General features: G+C 35.7%; 1 protein-coding gene across 1 annotated transcript in view; it reads left to right on the top strand.

Moving 5' to 3' along the window:
* LOC120517306 (histone deacetylase 1) overlaps positions 1–20273 on the top strand; it is a 52028-nt gene extending 31755 nt beyond the window's left edge. The window contains exons 4-14 of the mRNA XM_039739516.1: positions 3977–4051; positions 5305–5443; positions 9646–9787; positions 10153–10245; positions 13629–13737; positions 13874–14014; positions 15964–16072; positions 16255–16385; positions 18022–18168; positions 18387–18435; positions 18955–20273. Of these exons, the coding sequence (XP_039595450.1) occupies positions 3977–4051; positions 5305–5443; positions 9646–9787; positions 10153–10245; positions 13629–13737; positions 13874–14014; positions 15964–16072; positions 16255–16385; positions 18022–18168; positions 18387–18435; positions 18955–18982 (1163 nt within the window). The 3' untranslated portion in view covers positions 18983–20273. The remainder of the gene's footprint in view (positions 1–3976; positions 4052–5304; positions 5444–9645; positions 9788–10152; positions 10246–13628; positions 13738–13873; positions 14015–15963; positions 16073–16254; positions 16386–18021; positions 18169–18386; positions 18436–18954) is intronic.
* The last annotated feature ends 3264 nt before the right edge of the window (positions 20274–23537 follow it).

Here is a 23537-nt window from a genome sequence, read left to right as displayed (position 1 = left end):
AGAAAAATAAAATAAATAAATAAATTTAAAAAAAGCAGACAATAACTTTAAGTAATGTTAGCATTTACTCCCCCGGGTGGATTTGAAGAGTCTCATAGTGTGGGGGAGGAACGATCTCCTCAGTCTGTCAGTGGAGCAGGACAGTGACAAAAGTCTGTCACTGAAGCTACTCCTCTGCCTGGAAATGACACTGTTCAGTGGATGCAGTGGATTATTCATGATTGACAGGAGTTTGCTTAATGCCTGTCGCTCTGCCATAGATGTTAAACTGTCCAACTTTACTCCTACAATAGAGCCTGCCTTCTTAACAAGTTTATCCAGGCGTGAGGCGTCTTTCATCTTTATGCTGCCTCCCCAGCACACCACCGTGTAGAAGAGGGCACTTGCAACAACCGTCTGATAGAACATCTGCGGCATCTTATTGCAGATGTTGAAGGACGCCAACCTTCTCAGAAAGTATAGTCTGCTCTGACCTTTCTTGCACAGAGCATCAGTATTGGCAGTCCAGTCCAATTTGTCATCCAGCTGCACTCCCAGATATTTATAGGTCTGCACCCTCTGCACACAGTCACCTCTGATGATCACGGGGTTCATGAGGGGCCTGGACCTCTTAAAATCCACCACCAGTTCCTTGGTCTTACTGGTGTTCAGGTGTAAGTGGTTTGAGTCGCATCATTTAACAAAGTCTTTGATTAGCTTCCAGTACTCCTCCTGCCCACTCCTGATGCAGCCCACAATAGCAGTGTCATCAGCGAACTTTTGCACGTGGCAGGACTCCGAATCATATTGGAAGTCTGATGTATATAGGCTGAACAGGACCGGAGAAAGTACAGTCCCCTGCAGCGCTCCTGTGTTGTTGACCACAATGTCAGACCTGCAGTTCCCAAGACGCACATATTGAGGTCTGTCTGTAAGATAGTCCACAATCCATGCCACCAGGTGTGAGTCTACTCCCATCTCAGTCAGCTTGTCTCTAAGGAGCAGAGGTTGGATGGTGTTGAAGGCGCTAGAGAAGTCCAAAACATAATTCTTACAGCACCACTGCCTCTGTCCAGGTGGGAGAGGGATCGGTGTAGCATATAGATGATGGCATCTTCTGCTCCCACCTTCTCCTGGTATGCGAACTGCAGAGGGTCGAGGGCGAGGCGGACCTGTTGCCTCAGGTGGGAAGCAGCAGCCTCTCCATGGTCTTTATCAGATGTGACATCAGAGCAACAGGCCGGAAGTCATTCAGCTCACTAGGACGTGATATCTTTGGGACTGGGGTGATGCAAGATGTTTTCCAAAGCCTGGGACTCTCCCTGTTCCAGGCTCAGGTTGAAGATGCGCTGTAGAGGACTCCCCAGTTCCAACGCACAGGCCTTCAGCAGTCGTGGCGATACACCATCTGGACCCGCTGCTTTGCTGGCACAAAGTCTTTTTAGCTCTCTGCTCACCTGGGCTGCTGTAATTGTGGGTGGGGATGTCTCACCTATGCTGGTATCAGCAGAAGGATGGTTGGAGGATGCAGTACTCCGAGGTGAGAGTGGGTTAGGGTGATCAAACCTATTAAAGAAGTTGTTCATTTGGTTTGCTCTCCACGTCTGTCTCGATGGCGGCACCCGCTCGAGCTGCAGCCAGTGATAATCTTCATCCCATCCCACACTTCCTTCATGCTGTTTTTCTGCAACTTCTGCTCCAGCTTTCTCCTGTACTGCTCTTTCGCCGCCCTGAGCTGGACTCGGAGTTCCTTCTGCACGCGCTTGAGCTCATGCTGATCACCACCTTTAAAAGCCCTATTCTTCTGGTTCAAAATGCCCTTGATTTCACTTGTAATCCATGGCTTGTTGTTAGCATAGCAGCGTACTGTTCTTACTGGAACTACAATGTCCATACAGAAGTTGATGTAATCAGTTGTGCATTTAACAGCTTCTTCAATGTTCTCACTATGTGACCCAAGCAATATATCCCAGTCTGTAGTTCCAAAGCAGTCTCTCAGAGCCTGCTCTGCCTCAGGGGACCACTTCCTGAATGAGCGTGTGGTTGTAGGTAGCACCCTCACACTTTCAAAGAAGTGTTTGGTAGGGAAAAAATTATTTACATTATTTGCATGTTGTAGGCTGGTGAGGTATTATGACGTTTCGAGGTGATTAGTGTGTCTCCAAATTATCTACTGTTACTTAAGTGATTTTATTTTATTTTAGTGAAAAATGCTATCTCCAGTGTAGATTTAGACTTTACTTGTGTTAATGTCAACTGAGATTGTTTATGGGTGATGATTTCTCAAATGTATTTGTTACAACAATACTTAACTTCTGCACAGCCTACATATGACTTTGCTTTTATCCAGTTATCCAGCTGAATTAGCAACATATACTGGATCGGATGTAAAAATCTACATATAGTAATTGAGGAGGATAGAGAGTTACAAGATCGATCTTGAGAATTTAAGAATTGATATTGAATCGTTTAAATGAGAAAGAATGAATAATCAGAAAACCATTAATTTTTCTCAGGCCTATCATTTAGTTATTTGCTGAATGCATTTCGAAACAGTATGATCATTGCATTGCAGCAGCCCATGTTCACCTGGGGGCTCAGATAGTGGATTTCAAAAGAGGATGAATGTTATTTACTTTACACAGAACTAAACATACAGTATACAGTATTATTTGAAAAGTATTACTGACATATTTCCAGCTTTCACTTTTAAAACTGGAAGTAATACACTAACTAATACCACTCAATCCAGAAATGCATAAGTGAAACAAGTTTATCCCATACATCTGATTGTGTATGGAAGACATGCCTGCTCTTTACCACTCTCCTGTACATTAAAACATCTGTATCAAACTTTTACCTGATTAAAACTAAATGTATATCTATAACTTTTGTTGAGTTCTTCTCGTTTGGCTGCAAATGATCTGAGTACCTTAATCTGTCCTTTAATGGATGTCACTAGATGAGTGGAGCATGTACTTGCATGACAACACTGCCCTTTTTTCTGTTTCATTGAGCTGCTTCAGTGGCAGTGACTTTCTGTAAAAATGCTTTCAAAATGTACTTTTGTTTTACTCTGCCAGAGTTTTATAATCATTACATTTGATTCAATGGAACAAGCAATTGGCTGAAAATGCTCCAACTGCTGCATGCAGGAATTTTCAAAGCCCTTTCCTGCTAAAACACTTAGGTGTGAACAGTGTCATTGAATACAATGGCAAATAACGTTTCAAACTGTTTAGGAGCATTGTGGTCTAGCACTAAAACATTACAAAAATGATTAGTTGTGAATGAGCTTTTATGTAGGCCCCTCTCCCTGATTGCTCAATCTGACCAAGCAGCTAGCTCAAAGAAGAGTTGTTGTTGTTGTTGTTCCATACTTATCCATTATGGATGCTGCAATGTTCTTGGAAACCTGCAATGCCTTTTTGTTAGCCTTCCCCAGATTAGTAGTTTCTGATATATGGCTTCAAATTAGTGCAGTATGCATCATTGGCTTAGTTGCTTTGTTTTTGTTTTTTAAAGCATGCCTGGAGAATTGTATATTTGTTAGCAGAAAGCTTCCCTCACATAAGCTTCTAGTTTTATTAAAATGGGATAACGCATTATTTCTCAACTTTTATTATACATGAGAACTGGATAAATAAAAGCTTTGAAAGTATTGTTTTTTTGTGTATATATATTTGACAAAGGGTAAAAGTGGCTGTCTTCCAACATTGTTTGTTAAATAAATACCCTTTGTTTGCATTAATGTGTGATGGCAGCACCATGAAAAATTGAAATAAATGGATTTTAAACCAATCAGGGTATGTAATGACCCTTTTGAAAATTAAATAATTTGCCTTTGATTTTTTTAATGTAGTAAGACAAGAAACCTCAGATCCTCTCACTAGCTTATAATTTTTTTTTTATCACACTTTAGCTAAAAGGTTATGTGTTTCAGTTTTTTTCTTTTCTGTTTATACATGGATCTTTTTTTGCCGCCTTCTCTTTTCAGTTAATGTAGGAGAGGATTGCCCTGTGTTTGATGGTCTTTTTGAATTCTGCCAGCTGTCTGCTGGTGGCTCAGTGGGTAAGAATGTATAGCTTTCATTAAATTATTTATTTGGGTTTCTTAGTTATCATTTTATGTAGAGGAAAAGTCATTGTCATTCTGTAATGTGTTTATTACTTTCATCAGTACAGTATAATCCCTCTTAACTGGCCTCGCATTAACTAGCCGACGGATTAATCAGCCTGTTAAAATAAAAAATATATATTTTTTTTTTACCCTGAGTTGTTGTTTATATTATATGTGGTATATTAAAACCAGCAAACAACAAAACAGTGTTCAAATTAAATAAAGTGCAGTATATCAAAAGTCTTCTTTAAATAAATAATCCATTAAAATAAGTGAATTAGTGGAGGTTTAAATCCATTAGTAAAAAAACAAGTCCTTTAAAAACAACGCAAACGAGGTTAAAACAATTCCTGGAAGCGGTCTCTTAAAATCCAAAGCACGGTGCCTTTTTCTTTCTACCTGGCGGCTCCGCTGCTTCTCCCATCGGGCTTTGCAACAGGGGAGTCGCCCTACCTGCAGGTGCAGCTGCCTTCCTTCCACACTGGTCCGGTAGCCCTCCAATCCCTGGCTACGTCGGGCTTCATCGGGACAGAGACTTGGGTTCTTTCCCCAGCAGCCAGGGCGCTTACATTGGGGCTAAACCAGCCCAAAGTCTCCATGACTGCCGCTGCCTTTCGACGGCCAGTCATCTTCAATACCAGTCACTCCAGCTCTGTGATCGCTCAGCTGGAGTGACCTCTTTCTTCAGCATCACGAATTCCCCGGGAACGATCGGCCACACGTACCATGCCCCCTCGCTAAGCCACGAGTGCGGCGATTATTTATTTAAAAAGTGGCCTTTTTGACTTGAGCTGTGGACCCGCTACACCACACTGTCCAGTCGTTGTACAAGAAAAAAAACCTGTGCGCAAAATCGTGGATGAAGCCTTGTGGATATGGTTTCTTCAGGAACGTCAAAGAGGTACAGTACATACCTTAGAAATATTTTTCTATGTGAAAATAGGTATGCGTCAAATTAATCAGCCAAAACGTCAACCAGCTGTGGGTCCAGTCCTGAGGTGGCTGGTTAAGAGGGATTGTACTGTATTAATAGTTTTTCAGTTTTTACAGCATCGTGCACACATTTGTACATTACCTGTTTCTGTGTGTAAAAATCTGTCACCTTCTCAACATAAGCCTATTTTCTTTTCTTTTTTTTCCTTCACTGAAGTTTCTTCCTACTTTTAAAATTGCTAAAGAATTAACATTGATCTTTTCTTTTCTAGCTGGAGCAGTTAAACTGAACAAGCAGCAAACCGATATTGCTGTCAACTGGGCTGGAGGATTACATCATGCTAAGAAATCAGAAGCTTCTGGATTTTGTTATGTTAATGATATTGTACTTGCAATCCTTGAATTGTTAAAGTAAGTCATAGAATAACTGTAAGAGTAAATTACTACTTAGCAACTTAGTATGAATTCCTGATTTGTTGAATTTAAGTTGTGTTGTACTTGTTTCACTTGTTGTTAGTTATGAGATGCTCTGCTTTTCTGTTAAACATATCTTGATTCTTTTATCCACTGACTTTAACTTTTTTGAAATGCTACAGTATACAATGAGTAGTAAATACTATTTATTCTGTGAAACCATTGGTAATTATGTTAAATATTACAGTTTAATTTTCATAGACGTTTTAGGGACTTTGCAAATTAGCAGTGTTTTGAGTCTTGGCCCCTGTGAAACTTTATCCTTCTACCTTACATTTTGAATCAGGCTTAATCACATAATTGATATTATTGAAGTTTTAATATTTGGATGGTCCTAATTGACTTCAGTGCATTTCCGCTGTAATAGAATTGTGATCATCGTGTCTTGCAACTGGAGAATCTTTGTGTTTAGCCTACTTGTTTGATTTCAGCTGCTACTTAAGTGATTTAAATATCTGTTTCAGGCAGGAAGTGCTAATTTGGTTTGTTACACTTCATCTTTTGGAAACAAGTGATCTAAAGATTTTAATTTGGAAAAAATCACTTATTTAAAGCTAGTGCATTCTAATTTAAAGAAAATTAATACAGTGGAAGCAAGTACGGTTTGTCTGTCTGTAGGAAAGGAAGGATTTATATGTTATCTATAGTGGAATTCAAAAGTTTGCACCCATGCTTAAAATGTCTGTTACTGTGAATAGTTAAGTGAGCAGAAGATGACCTGATCACCAAAAGGCATAATGTTAAAGATGAAACATTTTTTTCAGCATTATTCAAGATTACTATATTGTTTTTGTTTTGTACAATTGAATGGTGAAAAAAGGAAAGGAGCACCATGCAAAAGTTTGAGCACGCTAAGATTTTTGAGGTCTAAGATAACTTTTACCAAGGTCTCAGACCTTCATTAGCTCGTTAGGAATATGGCTTGTTCACAGTCATCATTAGAAATCCCAGGTGATGCAAATTACAAAGCTGTATAAATTCTCTGACTTCTCAAACCTTGTCCCAACAATCAGTAGCCTTGGGCTCCTCTAAGCAGCTCCCTAGCACTCTGAAAAATAAAATAATTGATGCTCACAAAGCAGGAGAAGGCTACAAGAAGATAGCAAAGCATTTTCAGGAAGCTGTTTCCTCAGTTCGTAGTGTTATTAAGAAACGGCAGTTAACGGTGGAGGTCAAGTTGAGTTCTGGAAGACCAAGAAAGCTTTACGTAAAAACTGCTTGTTGGATTGCATTTGACTGCAAAAGACCTTCAGGAAGATTTAGCAGACTCTGGACTGGTGATGCACTGTTCTACTGTACAGTGACACCTGAGCAAATATGGCCTTTGTGGTAAAGTCAGCAGAAGAAAACCTTTCCCGCATCTGAGGTTTGCAAGTGAACATCTAAACAAGCCTTATGTATTCTGGAAACAAGTCCTGTGGCCTGATTAAGTTAAAATGGAACTTTTTGTCCACAATGTGCAAAGGTATGTCTGAAGAAAAAAGGGTGCTGAATTCCAGGAAAAGAACAACTCTCCAACTATTAAGCATTGGGTGAATGGCTTGTGTTGCAGCCAGTGGTACAGGGAACATATCATTGATAGAGGGAAGAATGGTTTCAAATAAATACCAGAAAATTCAAAAGCAAACAATGCACCAATGTAAAAAAGCTGAAATTAAAAAGAGGATCAGTCCTTCAACAAGATAATAATCCAAAACACATCTTAACATCTTTTAAGAGGCGCAAGCTGACATTTTTGCCTTGCTCCTCACACTCCTCTGACCTAAACATTATTGAAAATCTGTGGATAGATCTCAAAGCAGCAGTGCATGCAGGAAGGCCCAAGAATCTTGCCGAATTAAAAGCCTTTTGCAAGGACAAATGTGCGAAAATACCCCAAGTAAAAAAAAAAGTAAAATTAAGCTTAGCTAGCTATAAAAAGTGTTTGCAAACTGTGACACTTGCCAAAGAGGGTGTTACTAAGTACTGAACATGTTGGGTGCCTGAACTTTTGCTTCAGGCCCTTTTCATTTTTTTGGTACTTTTTACCTGTGAATGATGGAAATAAAAAATCGGAGTGGTCTCCCCTTGACTTTCTCGCATGATCAGATATGGAGATGGATATTTGAGGAGTAAAATGCAAGACAATTATTATATTTTTATATTGGGTACATTAAAGAACCATCAAAATCAAATCAAATTAATAATATATTGAACAATTACTATAAAAATAAAGGTGAATAAATCAGATTGTGCATTATATTTTGTCCATGAATACTTAAATAATTCTTAAAATAATTCCAAATAGTCTGTCCGCTTCCTTTAATAGCTTTTCTGTTGGTTGTGCTGCTTCCGCCGCCGTATGCCTGCTAGAGGGCTGTACTGACACCAACTCAAAATTTGATTGGTTCAAGCAACAGGTTAATTGACAGTTATTCTGTTTTAGAGTTCCTGCACAACAGATTTTAAAGTCCTCTCTGCCTGGCAACAAATGATGGCTGAAATGTGATTGGTTAAATGCTTTAATATGAAAATACATGCCTGGAGGCAGCACAACCATCGGAAAAGCTATGAAAGGAAACGGACAGACTATTTGGAATTATTTAATAAGTATTCATGGACAAAATATAATTAACATCAGTTTGTGATTCAGATATTTTTACTTATGAATATGCTAAGCACAGTCCTTCACCCGTGAATATTTACCTCATATGGGCCGGCACTCAATTACGTGGGAGGCGTGACGATGCGAGACACGACTCAGCCTCCCACGGCCATCAAGGCTGCAGTCTATTACAGTATATGGACGAAAAAAATAGGTTCTAGTTATGACTATTACGCGTAGAATTTCGAATTGAAACCTGCCCAACTTTTTTAAGTAAGCTGTATGGAATGAGCCTGCCAAATTTCAGCCTTCAACCTGCATGGGAAGTTAGAGAATTAGTGATGAGTGAGTGAGTCAGTCAGTCAGTGGGGGCTTTGCCTTTCATTAGTATAGATATGCATTTATTACTTGGTGCTGTTTTACATGTCAAAGAGAGGTTGAACAGATTCTTCTCCTATAAGGCTGAGACATGTAGAGCAGGCAACCTGAGCTCATTCCTCTTTACAAAATCTCTCCAGATTATCCAGGGTCCTAGGTCCTTTCTTCTATTCAGCTCATACCACAGGTTTTCAATGGGTTTTAGGTACAGTCATTAAGAGAGCCATGGCAGAAGCTTAATTTTTGTGTTCCTTTAAACATTTTTATTTGATCTGGACATATTTTTTGAATCATTGTCCTGCTGCAAGATCCAATGACAACCCAGTTTTTGTTTTTTTGCAGAGGCAGCCAGTTTGAAATTTCTTCGTGTTTCATGGAGTCCATAATGCCATATACTTCTAACAAGGGCCTGTAGAAAAACAATAGCCCCACAACATTCCACAGCCTTCCCCATATTTGAAAGTGGAGATCAGGTTCACTCTGCATAGCCATCCTTTTTATACAAAACCCACCTTGAGTGTTTTTGACAAAAAGTGAACTTTTTGCTTTGTCTGACCGTAAAGTATGGTTCAAATCAGCATTCCAGTAGCATTTATCAAACTGCAGAAGCTGACAGCAAAGGCTTTTTTTGATTTAAACTTTACCAGTTATTGCCCTACCTGTAGATTTATGCTCTTTTAAGCAAATAGTTATGTTTTATATCAATTCCCTGACAAGTGAAGGTCAAAATACACTTTTCCTTCATTTAAATTTTGTGTTCTCATCTTTCCCATGTTGACTAATGAATAAGGGAATTTGGACTCTGTGCAACTCCATATTAATACCACAGTGTCACAGGAAGTCATGCATTACTTCTTGAAACTCCCCACACATTCTAATCAACTTTAAAAACTAAGACACACAGTGTCTTATGTTCCACATTGTTAATAAGAGTTTCTAGGGGTGCCAATAATTATGGCACATGTGGTTTTGTTAAATTATTTCTTGATGAGGGATTATTTTTCCTCATTAATAAATTTACTTATATTAAAGTTTGAAATTCTCATTTTGTTCAATGTGAGATGAAGGTATTTTACGAACTGTAATTTTTTTAAGCCATTTTACTCATCTTTGCCAGGGAGCTAGTAATTGCAAAGGGGATTGTGTATTGTTTTGTAATATCCCTGCTACTTTGTAGGTATCATCAGAGGGTCTTGTATATTGACATTGATATTCACCACGGAGATGGGGTGGAAGAAGCTTTTTACACAACAGACCGTGTCATGACAGTGTCATTTCATAAATATGGAGAATATTTCCCGGGAACTGGAGACCTCAGGGTAAGCTGTTGTCTTTTGTAGTAAAGACATCTTTTATTGAAGATTTGTTTTTCTTTCTTCAAAACCATAAAATAAAGAATGGACAGCAGTGTTGGAGGTGTTGCTTGGCAGCTCTAGAGGTTCCAGTCTGTCTCTTTGTAAAACTAGCATATTTTCCTATTGTGTGTGTGCATATTTTACAGGATATTTTGACTTTCCTTCATGTCCCAGTGATGTGTAGAATAGGTTAAGTGACTCCACATTCTTTCCAGAATTTACTTCTTTCTTTGCATGCAGCAACTCCTCTACTCCAAAGCTAACCCTGTATGGGTATAGGTAGCTTTAGAAGATGGATACATTGTTAACATTTCTTGTGTTCATTTCAGGATATTGGTGCAGGCAAAGGCAAGTACTATGCCGTGAATTATCCACTGAGAGATGGCATAGATGATGAGTCTTATGAGGCCATATTTAAACCAGTAAGATTCTGAATTCCCTTCTTACAAAAAACATGTTTAATATGTTAAGTAATTATAAACAATTGTTTACATGTTCTGTAGAGTAGGTTAGTATGAATTGTGTTTCTTGCATTTAAGTATTTTTTTGTTGGAAGTCTATTTGAAAAAGTTTACTGAACACTAAATAAACAACATAATGCATACAATTTAAATTATAAATATTGTGTATGCTGTTCATGCAGTTCATTATTATTTTTCTTATTGTGCTGTTTTAGTTTTAGTTGTTCTCCACTAAAGGCAGCTTCTATTGGGCTACTTGCAGCTTAGGTCATTTACTAATACAATACATGTAAAAAATAATGGATAATAAAGATGAATGTACTAAATAAAAGTTTTTAAAGGCAGATTACACACACATTTTTTTTCTTTACTTTTATCAATTTTTTTTTATTGACATTTTTATGGAACTTGTCATCCACATTTGATGATTCGAACGGGACATATTTCAGAGAGGTGAAACTACTTATGTTAAGCCATAAGAGAGTCTTGTATATTTTAAGAAGAACCATTTCAGGAAACAAAATATTTTAGAGTATATAGTGTATGTATATGGTTAACTTTTTTCATAAAATCTTTTTTTATTTGCCATGTTTTATGATGTTTGGCTCTTTTAGTCATTCATTTCTTTCATAAACTGCTTGTACAGTTAGCTGAGATGGGGAAGAAATGAAATTTTCAGCATATAATCAGTGTCATAAGTATGTTTACAAAGAGATAAATTGTGGCATTTGATGTCTTTTTAAAAATAAAGTTTGTTCATTTTTATTTATTTCAATAAAAACACATTCTTTGGGATTCCCCCTCCATTGTGCAAGTGAGATGTGAAGGATGCACGAGACTTTGTACACAGACAGAAGAGCAGAATTACATTCTAAAACATGCAGCCTTTGAGTGATTGAAATTTAGTCATTCCAAAATTATTTGTTTTTCTTTCTTCTAAACTTTGTTTTTATATATGTGCAGACATTGCAAGCAGAGGTGAAAAGGGGTAGAAACTTAATCAAATCAAAAATGTCCTTGGCATTTTTCAAAGTGTATAGGATTTTTGCAGAACTCATTTAGGGGCACTTCACTTTATTGAAGTTGCATAACAAGTGAGTCTAATGGCAAGTCAACAGATGGTGCTGTAGAGACCTGTTCACTGATGTGTATACATCCTGGCATATGTCTGACCACCCCAGTCATCCAAACTTTATATAAACATCTAAGAGATTGAAATAGATTACACCCTCACCCTCTGTCATGGATGGCAGGCAGATTAAGTAGTGATTTTTGGGATTTGTGATTATTTGAATGCAAGACAAAAAACTTTGGAAAGAATGGTTGTATGTACTTAGTTCTAAATTATCATGTTGTTAATCACATGAAGCAAGCAGATGGAAACAGATCAAGAATATATTAATATTATAAATGTTTATATATATATTCAGTACTGACTGGTTAGTATATTTTAAAAATGTATACAATGAATTGAAAACCCTTTTTTCTCCCCACATAAAGTATTGACAAATTTGGGATTTGCATCAGTTTGACTTGGGATTTTTATTTGTAAATAAAACACTAAGTTTCACAGTGCTGCCCAAACAAATTTCTAAATAGGGTTGTACAGTATGCCAGTACTGTAAAAGTACCCCCAAAAAAAACAAATTTTAAAATGGTGTGGTACCAGCATTTCCACATTTTCAGTAACGGACGTAAATGAATACTTTCCTCTAAATCCCACCTTTACATTAAGCAAAAGGTTGTGAACCACTGCTGTGTTACATTAACTTTCTAAGAGAGAAAGTTCAAATGTCGTGTTAAATCTTCAAAAAGAAAACAAAAAAAAGTTTACATAAGAAAAAAGGGAGAACCAGCGCCCACCCTTCCTATTTTTCTTTTAATAAAATAACTTAACAAACTGAGAATGTAAGAGTGGACTTTTATTTTTGAAGTACAGTTTTATCACTTAAAAGCATGAATCCAGAACACTTTTGGGCAGATCAAACTTTATTTTGAATCCCTGGTTCTGATTTTTTTATTTTATTTTTTTCCTTCACTTGATCACATATTCATTTTAGAGCAGTGTCACAAAGCACATATGGTGAACAGTCAAGATTACATGCAACATGTTCTCTTAAATATTCCTTAATGGGAATATTTCTCAGTATTCCTGAATCAAGATGGACCCAGAGCCTGTTATGGCTTAATAACATATTTGATCTTTGCACCTACTTGATTTTGCTGCTACTTGACTTTGCAAACCATTCTATTTTTCATACTCCATGGCACTGTTATGAAGTCAGAACTGTTATATTGCTCTTGTGTGCGGCCCCAAAAATAATTTTTTATAGTTGTGTGTTCTAGTCTTATGATGCAGTATGTTGTTGTCTGTACCCTCTATATTCCTGTTCATAATCTCTGTGTAAGTAAATCCACACTTTTCATTGTTCCATGTGTGAATTATTTTTCATTCAGAATATATGCTCCTGTACATGTTTGTCTTCACATTTACTTGTCTGTGTTGACTTTGCATGTGCTGCAGGTGATGCACATAAAGTACCTCATAAACACGCACAAACAGAAACTTACATGTGTAAAGTTTACAGCAAACAGAGATTTAAGGTTAATATGAAAGCACAACCTTGTGTGTAAATGTGCATGTGTACATTGGGTCCACCTACTTGTGTCAGATCCTTTATAATACCGGCAAATGGTACATGGGCCCAGAATCTTTTAGTGTTTATTTATATTTGAAGTGCAGTATATTTTCCAGTTTCTACAAATTATTACACAGACATATAAGTTAACAAATCTATTTGTCAACAATAATGTGCATCTGTATCTACTTTAGAAAGACAAAAATGAACAAAGGTTTGAATACTGTGTAACCTGGAAAATCACTTAATCCAACTGTGCTGTAGTTACATAAACGAAAAAGGTAAACTGTTTTACGGCTTCAGTGTACTAGTAAAGCACCATGAAGTGGTGGTTCACAGCAGAAGTCTAATATTATAATAATAATAGTTATCTGGTTGTATTGTTAGAAATATCATTTTTGTTACGGTTTTCTGTTTTTTGGTAAGAGGAAAACAACTAAAATTGCCTAGTCCTCACTTCTTTTCACTGGTGCAGTTAAATTTTAGAGTGGTTATAAAAACAATTGCTGTTTTTGAATGGGGCCTTTCAATATTTTTTTTTTTTTTTTTTGTTAAGAATAAAGTGTTGTTGTGATGTGTCACGTTTTATGATTAACAGAAAGACTGCTAAGGACTGAATTACTTCATTTTACTACCACTTTTTTATTGAATAAAATATATGACTATAATAAAGCACATATGTTTGTTTGCATTTTTTTATTAAAGATTATGGCAAAAGTGATGGAAATGTATCAACCAAGTGCAGTTGTTCTTCAGTGTGGTGCTGATTCTTTATCAGGAGATCGGCTTGGTTGCTTCAACTTAACTATTAAAGGTAAGAATAATATTTATTTTCACCATGTGATCAAATAAATGTAAATAAGCAGGGTTTTAATTGTTGCAAAAATATTTTTTGCGGTAAGTTTCTTGGTTGTGTCCTTTCTAGTTAAAGTTAAACTTTTATATCCTAGGCCATGCTAAATGTGTAGAATACATGAAGAGCTTTAATCTGCCTTTGCTGATGCTTGGAGGAGGTGGCTACACTATTCGAAATGTAGCACGTTGTTGGACATTTGAAACTGCAGTAGCCTTGGATTCTGATATTCCTAATGGTGAGTTTCCCATGAATTGAGTCATTGAGTTATTTATAGTTAAGGGTGAAAAAAAATGTGATTACCTTTTTACTTTACCAGATTTGTCAAAACTCCTTACAAATTTAGCCACTGTTCTTTTGTACCATAATGTGTAAATGGTTTTAAGTTTATTTTTTTAGTACAGGATAATGCGCTTACTAGTGTATCTTAAACTTTGTAAGATATATATGTAAAGTACAGTGTCTGTAGTTGTTTATGCCATATTTCACCTGTATCATTTTTGTCAGTTTCCTAAACACTTGGACTTTCAAAATAAAACCCAAATAATATTCCAGAGTTTCAGCTAAAACATGTTCATTTATTTGTCTCAAATGATTCTGTGATGACTATACAAAATGCAAAGCAAGTTTTAAGCAAACAAATTCTACCATAGTTAGAACCCAACTCTTCTATAATCTTAAACAGGGATTCTAATTGCATCAAACAATAATAAGAAATAAATTTGTCCATTGATTTAGGTCACCCACGCAAAGCGTGTTTTTTATAGAGAATGCAGTTAAATTTCTTAAACAGCTTGCTGATTTTCATTGGGATTATTTCTCTAGTACTGCATACAAATTAGACACATAACCAAAAAAGTAAAAGATAGCCTTGATAAAATGTTATAAAATAGATTATAAAGTGATGCAACACTTGAATGCTAATATGTCTAAGCATCATTCTACTGTGTTCACATTCTATAGAAGTAAGTGTTGAGGTCTAAAACGGTACTTGCTCACTAGAATTCTATAAATAATGAAAACTATTAAAGCTCAAAATTTGATGTGTTAATATACTTGTTAAAGTATAAAAAAAAGTGCTTTCTTTTGAAGAAATTTGGCATGGGGGCATTGAAAAAATCACAGTGTTAGCCTTTTGCAAAAATTAATCTTTGTTTACAAACTACAGTAGATTTAAGTATGAAATTAAAAAGGAAAATATTTCACCTTGGACAGTATTGACCTCTGAATTAGACTTTCTTCCATGAGTAATGTCCAGGGTCTGGTACAGAGATACTTACAAGATCCCAGTTCAATTTTTTCTTTTGGTAGTTTGTGCCAGTCCTTGAGGTTATCCAGCAGAGAAGAAAATTCAGTGTATTTGGGCTTTACCAACTCAGTGGCTATAAACCTTGAAAGGATGTCAACTATTAATAATAATGATAGTACCTTTGGCAAGGTTTACAGTTAATTTATTCAATTTGTAAAGTAAAAGCCACCACTATTTAGTACGTGTTTGGTATAACTTGTTTGATGAAAGTAGAAAGGTCATGTGTTGTATGTACCCTTGAATAAACCAATGTGAGTGAAGATGCTAGCTTTCTTTGGATATACATGATGGTATTTTTGTATTTGAACTGTGAAAGGCGCAAGTTTGTTTTTCGAGAGAGGTAGTAATAATTTGAACAACAGAAAATACTTTTTGAAGACTGAAAAATTTGACTTTGCTTGAAAAGAAATCTAAACATAGCTCTTTCCTTAAGTTGGTTTTTTTTTTAAACTTTGGCGATCTCTGCTGTCAGAGTTCTAAGTTTCTGCTTACCCAGAAATGATAGTTTGTAGCTCTAGAAGAGGCACAAAAAAGTGAAGACCCATGCTGTGTGGTCAAAAAATTGTATAGTTAAATAGGCTGGTTTTTTTTTTTTTTTTGTCTAGACTCCTGTTCTTAAAGTAGTCATGTTTTATTGCTTTCCTTTTTATTTTTTTTTTTTTTTTTTTTTAATTTACATTTTTGCTTTTGCTTTCCTTTATAATTTTTATTTATTTGCATAACTTGTCTGGCTTGCATAAATACAATAGTGTGCAGTTTCTAAGTTAAGCTTCAAACCCTTACTAAATCATGCCTAAGATGTATACATGTTAATTGTACATATTTAGTCATTACACTTTCTTTCTTTCTTTCTTTCTTTCTTTCTTTCTTTCTTTTAGAATTGCCATACAATGACTATTTTGAATATTTTGGACCAGACTTTAAACTTCACATCAGTCCATCAAATATGACCAATCAAAATACGAATGATTACTTGGAAAAGATAAAGTAAGTACCATTACATTTTCCTATACTACTTTGTAGTACTTCATAAAAATTGTTAAAAATGAATCACATGCCCTTAGTCCCTTATACCTCTTAGAACACTAAGTAAACTTTAAAAAGAACATCTGCACTGCTAGTGTCTTTTTTAATTGGAAGTCAGTCTGTTTTCATGTGCAACTTTCCAGGCAGCGTTTGTTTGAGAACTTGCGCATGCTTCCTCATGCCCCTGGTGTACAGATGCAGGGCATCCCAGAGCATGCAGTGCAGGAAGACAGTGGAGATGAGGAAGAGGATGATCCAGATAAACGCATCTCAAGTATGTTTTCTGTTTTATTATTACTGAATTACTACTTATGCTGTGCCTTTATTTGGGAAGTGATTTATAAGTCAGTTGCTAGCACCAGTTTTTTGGGGGAGCAGATGAAAGAACATTACAAATTTGATGCAAGAAAAAGAGATTAGCTTAAATAAAGTTTGGTGTGTTGATACTAGAAATTTCTCAAACTGCTTTCTGAATTTTTTTTAAAGTTTAGCTATATTAGTCTTTGTGTCTTGTCCTGTGAACAGAAAATTGAAATGGTGCAGATGACAAATGACTGTTTTCACCTAGTTTGTTTCAAGTCTAACACATGGTGATACCTGTCTACATTTTATCTTTTCAAACATTACAAGACAGAGTACCAAAAAAAAAAAACAAGTTACTGATACTGTATTAAGAAACGCAATCACTACATGGTAAAATCTGAGATCCTCTTTGAAAATACAAAAATTCGAAATGACTTTGGACAATCTTCAGAACTAGCCGAACACCTGGAAAGTGCAGTTTAATGTAGAAAAGTGTGGGTTAAAGGAATATCAATTACAAATACAAGATGGTAGACACTGACATTCTTTCGGCTTAAGGGTGAATCATGTACCTGGACATCAGTGGAAATTAAGGGGAAGTACATTTAAAACTGAAGCCAGGAAGCACTTCTTTACACAGAGACATGGAGTTGAAGAAGAAACCTTGACAACCATTAAGAAAAATTTGGATGAGATATTGGGACTGTTTAGCTATTAGCTAAACAAACATGCTTATTGTATTGAATGGTCTCCTCTCTTTTGTAAATTTTTTTATGTTCTTATGTTCTAACAGGTGTTAAGAACTGGGTTATTTTTTTCCCCACTTTTTTTAGGGGTGTCCAGCAATTTGCATGCTGCGATAGATATATTTAGGTGCCATTTTATTTGTTACTCTTCTTGTGCTCAAAAGTTTTGACAGTCTCAGAAAAAAACGATCTGTTTCATGTTTTACTAATTTCAGCAATCAGATGACACTCAGTTATTGATCTATCCATTTTTGTAACACTTTTGTCAAGAATCAATATATAATCACATATTAAATTAATAGAAAGATCTAAACAGACTTAGGCAGAATGAAAAACTATACAGTCTCCTGGTTTGAAAGTGAACCAAGTCTCCTGGAGCTTTGAGAAAGCTGCCCTAACCACTCTATCAGTATAGCTCCATATAAGCTATTCTTTAACAAGTATATGTCACATTTAATTATAAAGTTAATCAAAATGTTATATTTCTTATGCAGATCCCAGTACCATTATTTTGTAGGAGCAAACTTGAATTGTTGTAAATGTGAATATATGGTCTCTGGTATAATTTCGCAAGACTAGCATGGTAGACTCAGACTGTAACTCACCTACAGTAAGCTTTTCCTCAACCTCCTAGACAGACTGCACCTTTTTGTCAGACAGGTGTGTTTTACCCTGAATACAAAGCATATACATTTACTGTTAAAAAAAAAGACAGAACACCCCTAATTTATTTTACTAAATCCTGTGTTTTTAAATTATGAAATGCTGCAAAGAGTGACAGTATTGTTCCATGAACACCTGTTATCAATTTCTAACTTAAAGATATAGCTGTACTTAAAGTTTGTGTTTTTAATTTTGCAGTTCGGGCCATTGATAAAAGAATAGCTTGTGATGAAGAGTTCTCAGACTCGGAGGATGAAGGTGAAGGTGGGCGTAGAAACAGTGCCAATTATAAAAAATTAAAACGAGTCAAGACAGAAGAAGAAAAAGATGGGGAGGAGAAGAAAGGTATGTTTGATGTTAGATTATAAGAGTCTTAGGTTTAGCTATATTTGCCTATTGTTGTTATTAAAGTAATAAGTCAGATTGCTGTGATTTTTAATACAGGTCATAAAAGTGGTTGTCTTTCAGTATTGAACTTCTTAAAAATCATTAAAATTAATATATTAAGTATATTGTTGTTTATAATCAGCATTGCCCTAAATCTTATGTTGTTGATTCTCAAGATGTTAAAGAAGAAGAAAAAGCAAAAGACGAAAAAACAGAAACTAAAGGGTGAGTGTGAATAATATTTTAATACATACCTTATTAAATTTTTAAATGCATCATCTGGATGTGTCATCAGTGCAGCAGTATAAAGATGTATTGTTTTGTGCCACTAGCTTGTTTCTTATTTTTTTTTCTACAGTATTTTATCTAATGGTCAATAGAGTTGGCTATGAAATTTCATGTCTCAGTTTGTTCCAGCTAAGCATTTGAAACCTGTGCTATTTTGTTATTAAATGTTTATCATCACCGTGTCCTAATTTAACTCATGGCCTTTCCTTGGTTGTACTCGTCATTATTGTATTGGATATCTGAAAATGAATTGCCACCACTTCATTGATTAAAAATAATCCTACAACAATAATGTATGAAAAAGGGTCCATGGGTTATATTATATTTATACTGTTTTGGAATGTTTGGTATACATTGTACCTGTCTCTCTCGTCTCTCTCTTTGTAAGTGAATTTTGTTATCTGATTTTTTTTTTTCTTTTTGGGATTTTTTATTTTTTCTATATATACTCAACAGAGCAAAAGAGGAGACGAAATCTGCATAAGGAATCTACCAGACCAGGATCTCCACTCAGTTGCATGATTTATACATTTAATTTGAAGATCCATTTTAGAACCAGACTTTACTGTTTATGTTTTCCAGTGCTGAATGGACTATGTAAATTATTTCTGAATATACATTTTGAAATTTGCGTTCTAACTGGACTACAAACAGATGTTTAGAGTGCAGATGTGAACCAATGTATGTGTTTTTATATACCAGTGTTTTTGGAGTTTCCATTTGGATTGTCTCCTTTTATATTATATATTACATTTATTGTTTAAATTATCCTTTATGGACACTTACTATGGACCTGGGGTGTACAACTTTTAGAAAACTCTTCAATTATCTGATATAATAACCCCTTCCCGTTTTAGTCTCTGTTCAGAGCCTCAGATGTAATTTAATTTGTGATTGTTTCAGAAGGATGTATGTTACTTTTGCTTTTACCGACCTTGAAAACTTGTACTTTTTTTCTAAAGCACTCTCTTAAATATTGACCTTTCCTCCTACTTCTCAGAGGTTTTCTACATAAATCTTGCACCATAAAATGACTTTGCAATGGTGATTTGCATTTTGTATAACTTGTATAATAATAGCACCTAAAGTCTTTCTTTTCCAGGCAAGGCTGCTTTTATTTTTAAAGCATTTTAAAATGGTGAATGTGAAGATCTGAGTGGTATTATCAAGTAACAGTCAAGATTTGATATGTTTAGTCAAAGGAAAAATTATTCTATACTTTAAACATATACTGTACTGTTGTCTGTATATACAGTGTGTATATATGTATATGGATATACACACATACAGACACACACATTAAACGTATAAATGACAAAATGTTTTAGTTAAGGTTTCAGCAATTAGGAAATGAAAGTGTGCTGTGTATTTTTTGCTTTATGTTTGCTCATTTTTTTGCAACTAAAATAAAATTGGAAAACAAGCCACTGCTATTTTTACTTTAAGACAGTAAGTTTGCAAACTTGTGTATTGTCTAACCAGAGGCTTGTGGTGCTGTTAAATTCCCCTGCCCTCTGAGCCACTGCAGAGACTAAACTAACAGCTATTGTTTGTGGCACAAAACCCTAACGTAGAAGAATATCCCGTATGCTCTTCCGTACTGTATATCTGAATCTTTGCCAGGTGTTGAAGCTGACATAACAATATATGTCCTCCAGTAGCAACAATCTGTATCAATGTGGTTTTTGTCTGGAATAGACGTCTTAATTATTTTTAATGCTGTATTTTTTTTTCCTTTTTTGAAATGTTTGTAATAAAAGGGTACATTTCTACCAGCAAATGTCATTTCTTTCTGTTAACCTTTCATCCACATTCTTGGGAAGAAAACCAAATAAGAAAAAAAAATTATGTGGCCTTCACAAATATCAATGTATTTGAAATATACAAAGTTATGAAAGTGTCCCCTCAGTCTAATTTTTTGCATTACACCATTTTTGTAATAGTACATTAGTTAGATGATGTGTTGTAATAGTAGTATATACTATAGTGACAAAGAATGAAGGAAAAATAATGATACTTGTAATTAAATCCTTGGATGTGTGAAAAAAATGACAACCTTGAGAACTCAATCCAGTCAAACTCCCTTTGTCTACTACTACCAAAGCAAAGTTTATCAGCACATCATCCTGATTAAAGGAAGTTTACCAATATCCTGAGGCCTTGTGTATGAAACATATTTACATTTGAAAATGTGCATAAGCTATTTCTTACACCAAGACGTGATTTATAAAATACAAACTTAGCATGGAAATTGGCATAAAATTACAGAACGCTTCAACCATTCCCATGTTTTATACAGAATATTTTGGTGTTGGCATTTTAGCAACTACAGACAGCTGGATAATAGTGAACAGAAAATCTAATTTTATTGTGAATATCAATGATGTGTCAGTCACATTGTGATGTGTGTCTAGCTGTCTAGCCATTTTTTTTTCTAAACCAAGTTGTTGAAACCTATAATGGAACAGGGATCTTGTGATTTTTGTGCGATAGTCTCTGTAATGTAGACTCTACTTTGGCACAGAGCAGGACCAGGATATCTAAATCAGCTTTTAAGTTAGTCAATATCATGAAAAGAAACGCAAATACCATTAACGATATTTAAATGTTACAAAACTTGTGTTAAGTTTATTCATCTACCTATTTTAAATGTGGAAAAATATTTTAGTAAATTATAAATTGTACACATAGTTTAGCATCTGGATGTAACTACATTAACTAGTTTGAGAGTTGGACCGTGTTCTTTTATTCATTTACTTCATCAAAGAGATAGTTAACACATTTATTTTTTAACCATTTTTTGTAATGTGTGACACAGTTTTTCAGACTGTCATGTTGCCGTTTGTAAAGACGAGGATAAACTGCAGCTATGGGAAATACTGTTTGAATTGCTAATACCAACTACTGACGATCTATTTGCCAACAGAATTTTTCAGGTACAGTCATGGCCGAAATTATCGGCACCCCTGGAATTTTCCCAGAAAATTGTTGCAATTACAAATGTTTTGGTATACACATGTTTATTTCCTTTATGTGCATTGGAACAACACAAAAAAACAGAGAAAAAAAGCCAAATCTGACATCATTTTACACAAAACTCAAAAACCGGGCTGGACAAAATTATTGGCACCCTCAACTTAATATTTGGTTGCACGCCCTTTGGAAAAAATAACTGAAATCAAGCGCTTCCTATAACCATCAACAAGCTTGCTACACCTCTCAACTGGCATTTCCGACCACTCTTCTTTTGCAAACTGCTCAAGGTCTCTCAGATTTGAAGGGCGCCTTCTCCCAACAGCAATTCTGAGATCTCTCTATAAGTGTTCAATCGGATTTAGATCCGGACTCATTGCTGGCAACTTCAGAACTCTCCAGCGCTTTGTCTTCAACCATTTCTGGGTGCTTGCAGAGGTATGTTTGGGGTCATTGTCCTGCTGGAACACCCATGACCTCTGACGCAGACCTAGCTTTCTGACACTGGACCCTACATTGAGCATTGGTAGTCTTCAGATTTCATGATGTCTTGCACACAGTCAAGGCAGCAAAACATCCTAAAACCTCCACCATGTTTGACTATAGGTATTGTATTCTTTTCTTCGTAGGCCTCATTCCATTTTCTGTAAGCTCTATCTTGGTCTCATCTGTCCACACGACGTTCGTCCAGAAGGATTTTGGCTTCCTCAAGTACATTTTGGCAAACTCCAGTCTGGCTTTTTTATGTTTGCGTCAGCAGTAGGGTCCATCTGGCTCTCCTGCCATAGCGTTTCATTTTGTTCAGAAGTCAACGGATAGTTCAAGCTGACACTGTTGCACCCCGAGTCTGCAGAACAGCTTGAATATGTTTTGAAGTTGTTGGCTGTTTATCCCCCATTCGGACTATCCTTCGTTGCTGTCTTTTGTCAATTTTTCTCTTCCGTCCATGTCCAGGGAGATTAGCTACAGTGCCATGTGTTGTGAACTTCTTGATTAATGTGCGCACAGTGGACATAGGAACATGAAGATCTCTGGAAATTAAAATGAACAAATGAAAATATTGTGCAATTGATTTAGGTTTCCCTAAATGATTCCAAACTGTGAATGTGCTCAAGTTCTATGCTTTTTTTTTTTTTTTTTTTTTACCCAAGACCAGTACTTGGGAGCTGGAGCTGCAAGATATCCCCTATCACGAAACATGCACATTGCACCCACGCCAGGGAAATTTCACACATCTGCTGATTTAGAACACTATTAGAGTAGAATCCTCCTTAATTAAAAATACATCTTGAATGATAATACAACATTGTCAGTGGCACATACAGTAGTAACACAAAAACTGTCAGTTACATTATTTAGTGTGACCATGTGCAGTCGTGCCGTATTTACTGATTGATTGTTGTGTGTATACAATTATTTTTAAGCTTGAAGAATATTGTACTTCATCTTAAGAGTAAATTGCTTTGTAAAAACATAGTAATCTGTTATGTGTGGTCACTTCCAGTCACTCCAAGATTAACACTAGAAAAATGTTATTACCTGTTGTCTCGGGTGGAGATGTAGAAAGCAATGGAATGAATCCAGTTGAGCTAAGAATCTAGAAAAGGCAGGAAAAGCAATTGTCTTAAATGAGAAATATGTAAAATACCACTCGGCCACCAGTGTTTGTGTCAGATTTTTAATACGCGTACATTGATGTACAACATAATTTTCAATTGCATCATATATATATTTGTTGGTAATGCACAGAGCATCTCTTCTTATCGACGTGGCATCACAAACATTTTAAAGAGTGACATCTGCTCGGCAAACGGGCAGTTTTCTAACTTGAGAATGTTCTAAACTTTTTTTGCAGGAGTTGTTTCACTGTTTTGCTAGTTTATTGAGCATCCTTAAAATAAAGAAGACACAGCATATACTGGTGATTTAGGAGAAAAGAATATGCAGCTCAAACCACCTTAACTGCGTAATTGCCAAAACCTAAATTAGGTGGCATCTGTTGTACTTTACCATTTGATCACTATAGCATCTTTCTTAGCAAAAATACAAAGCCATGAAGGTAACCC

The sequence above is a fragment of the Polypterus senegalus genome, chromosome 17, assembly GCF_016835505.1.
Source record: "Polypterus senegalus isolate Bchr_013 chromosome 17, ASM1683550v1, whole genome shotgun sequence".
Classification (NCBI taxonomy): Eukaryota; Metazoa; Chordata; class Cladistia; order Polypteriformes; family Polypteridae; genus Polypterus; species Polypterus senegalus.
This window is presented reverse-complemented; position numbering and strand designations above follow the sequence as displayed.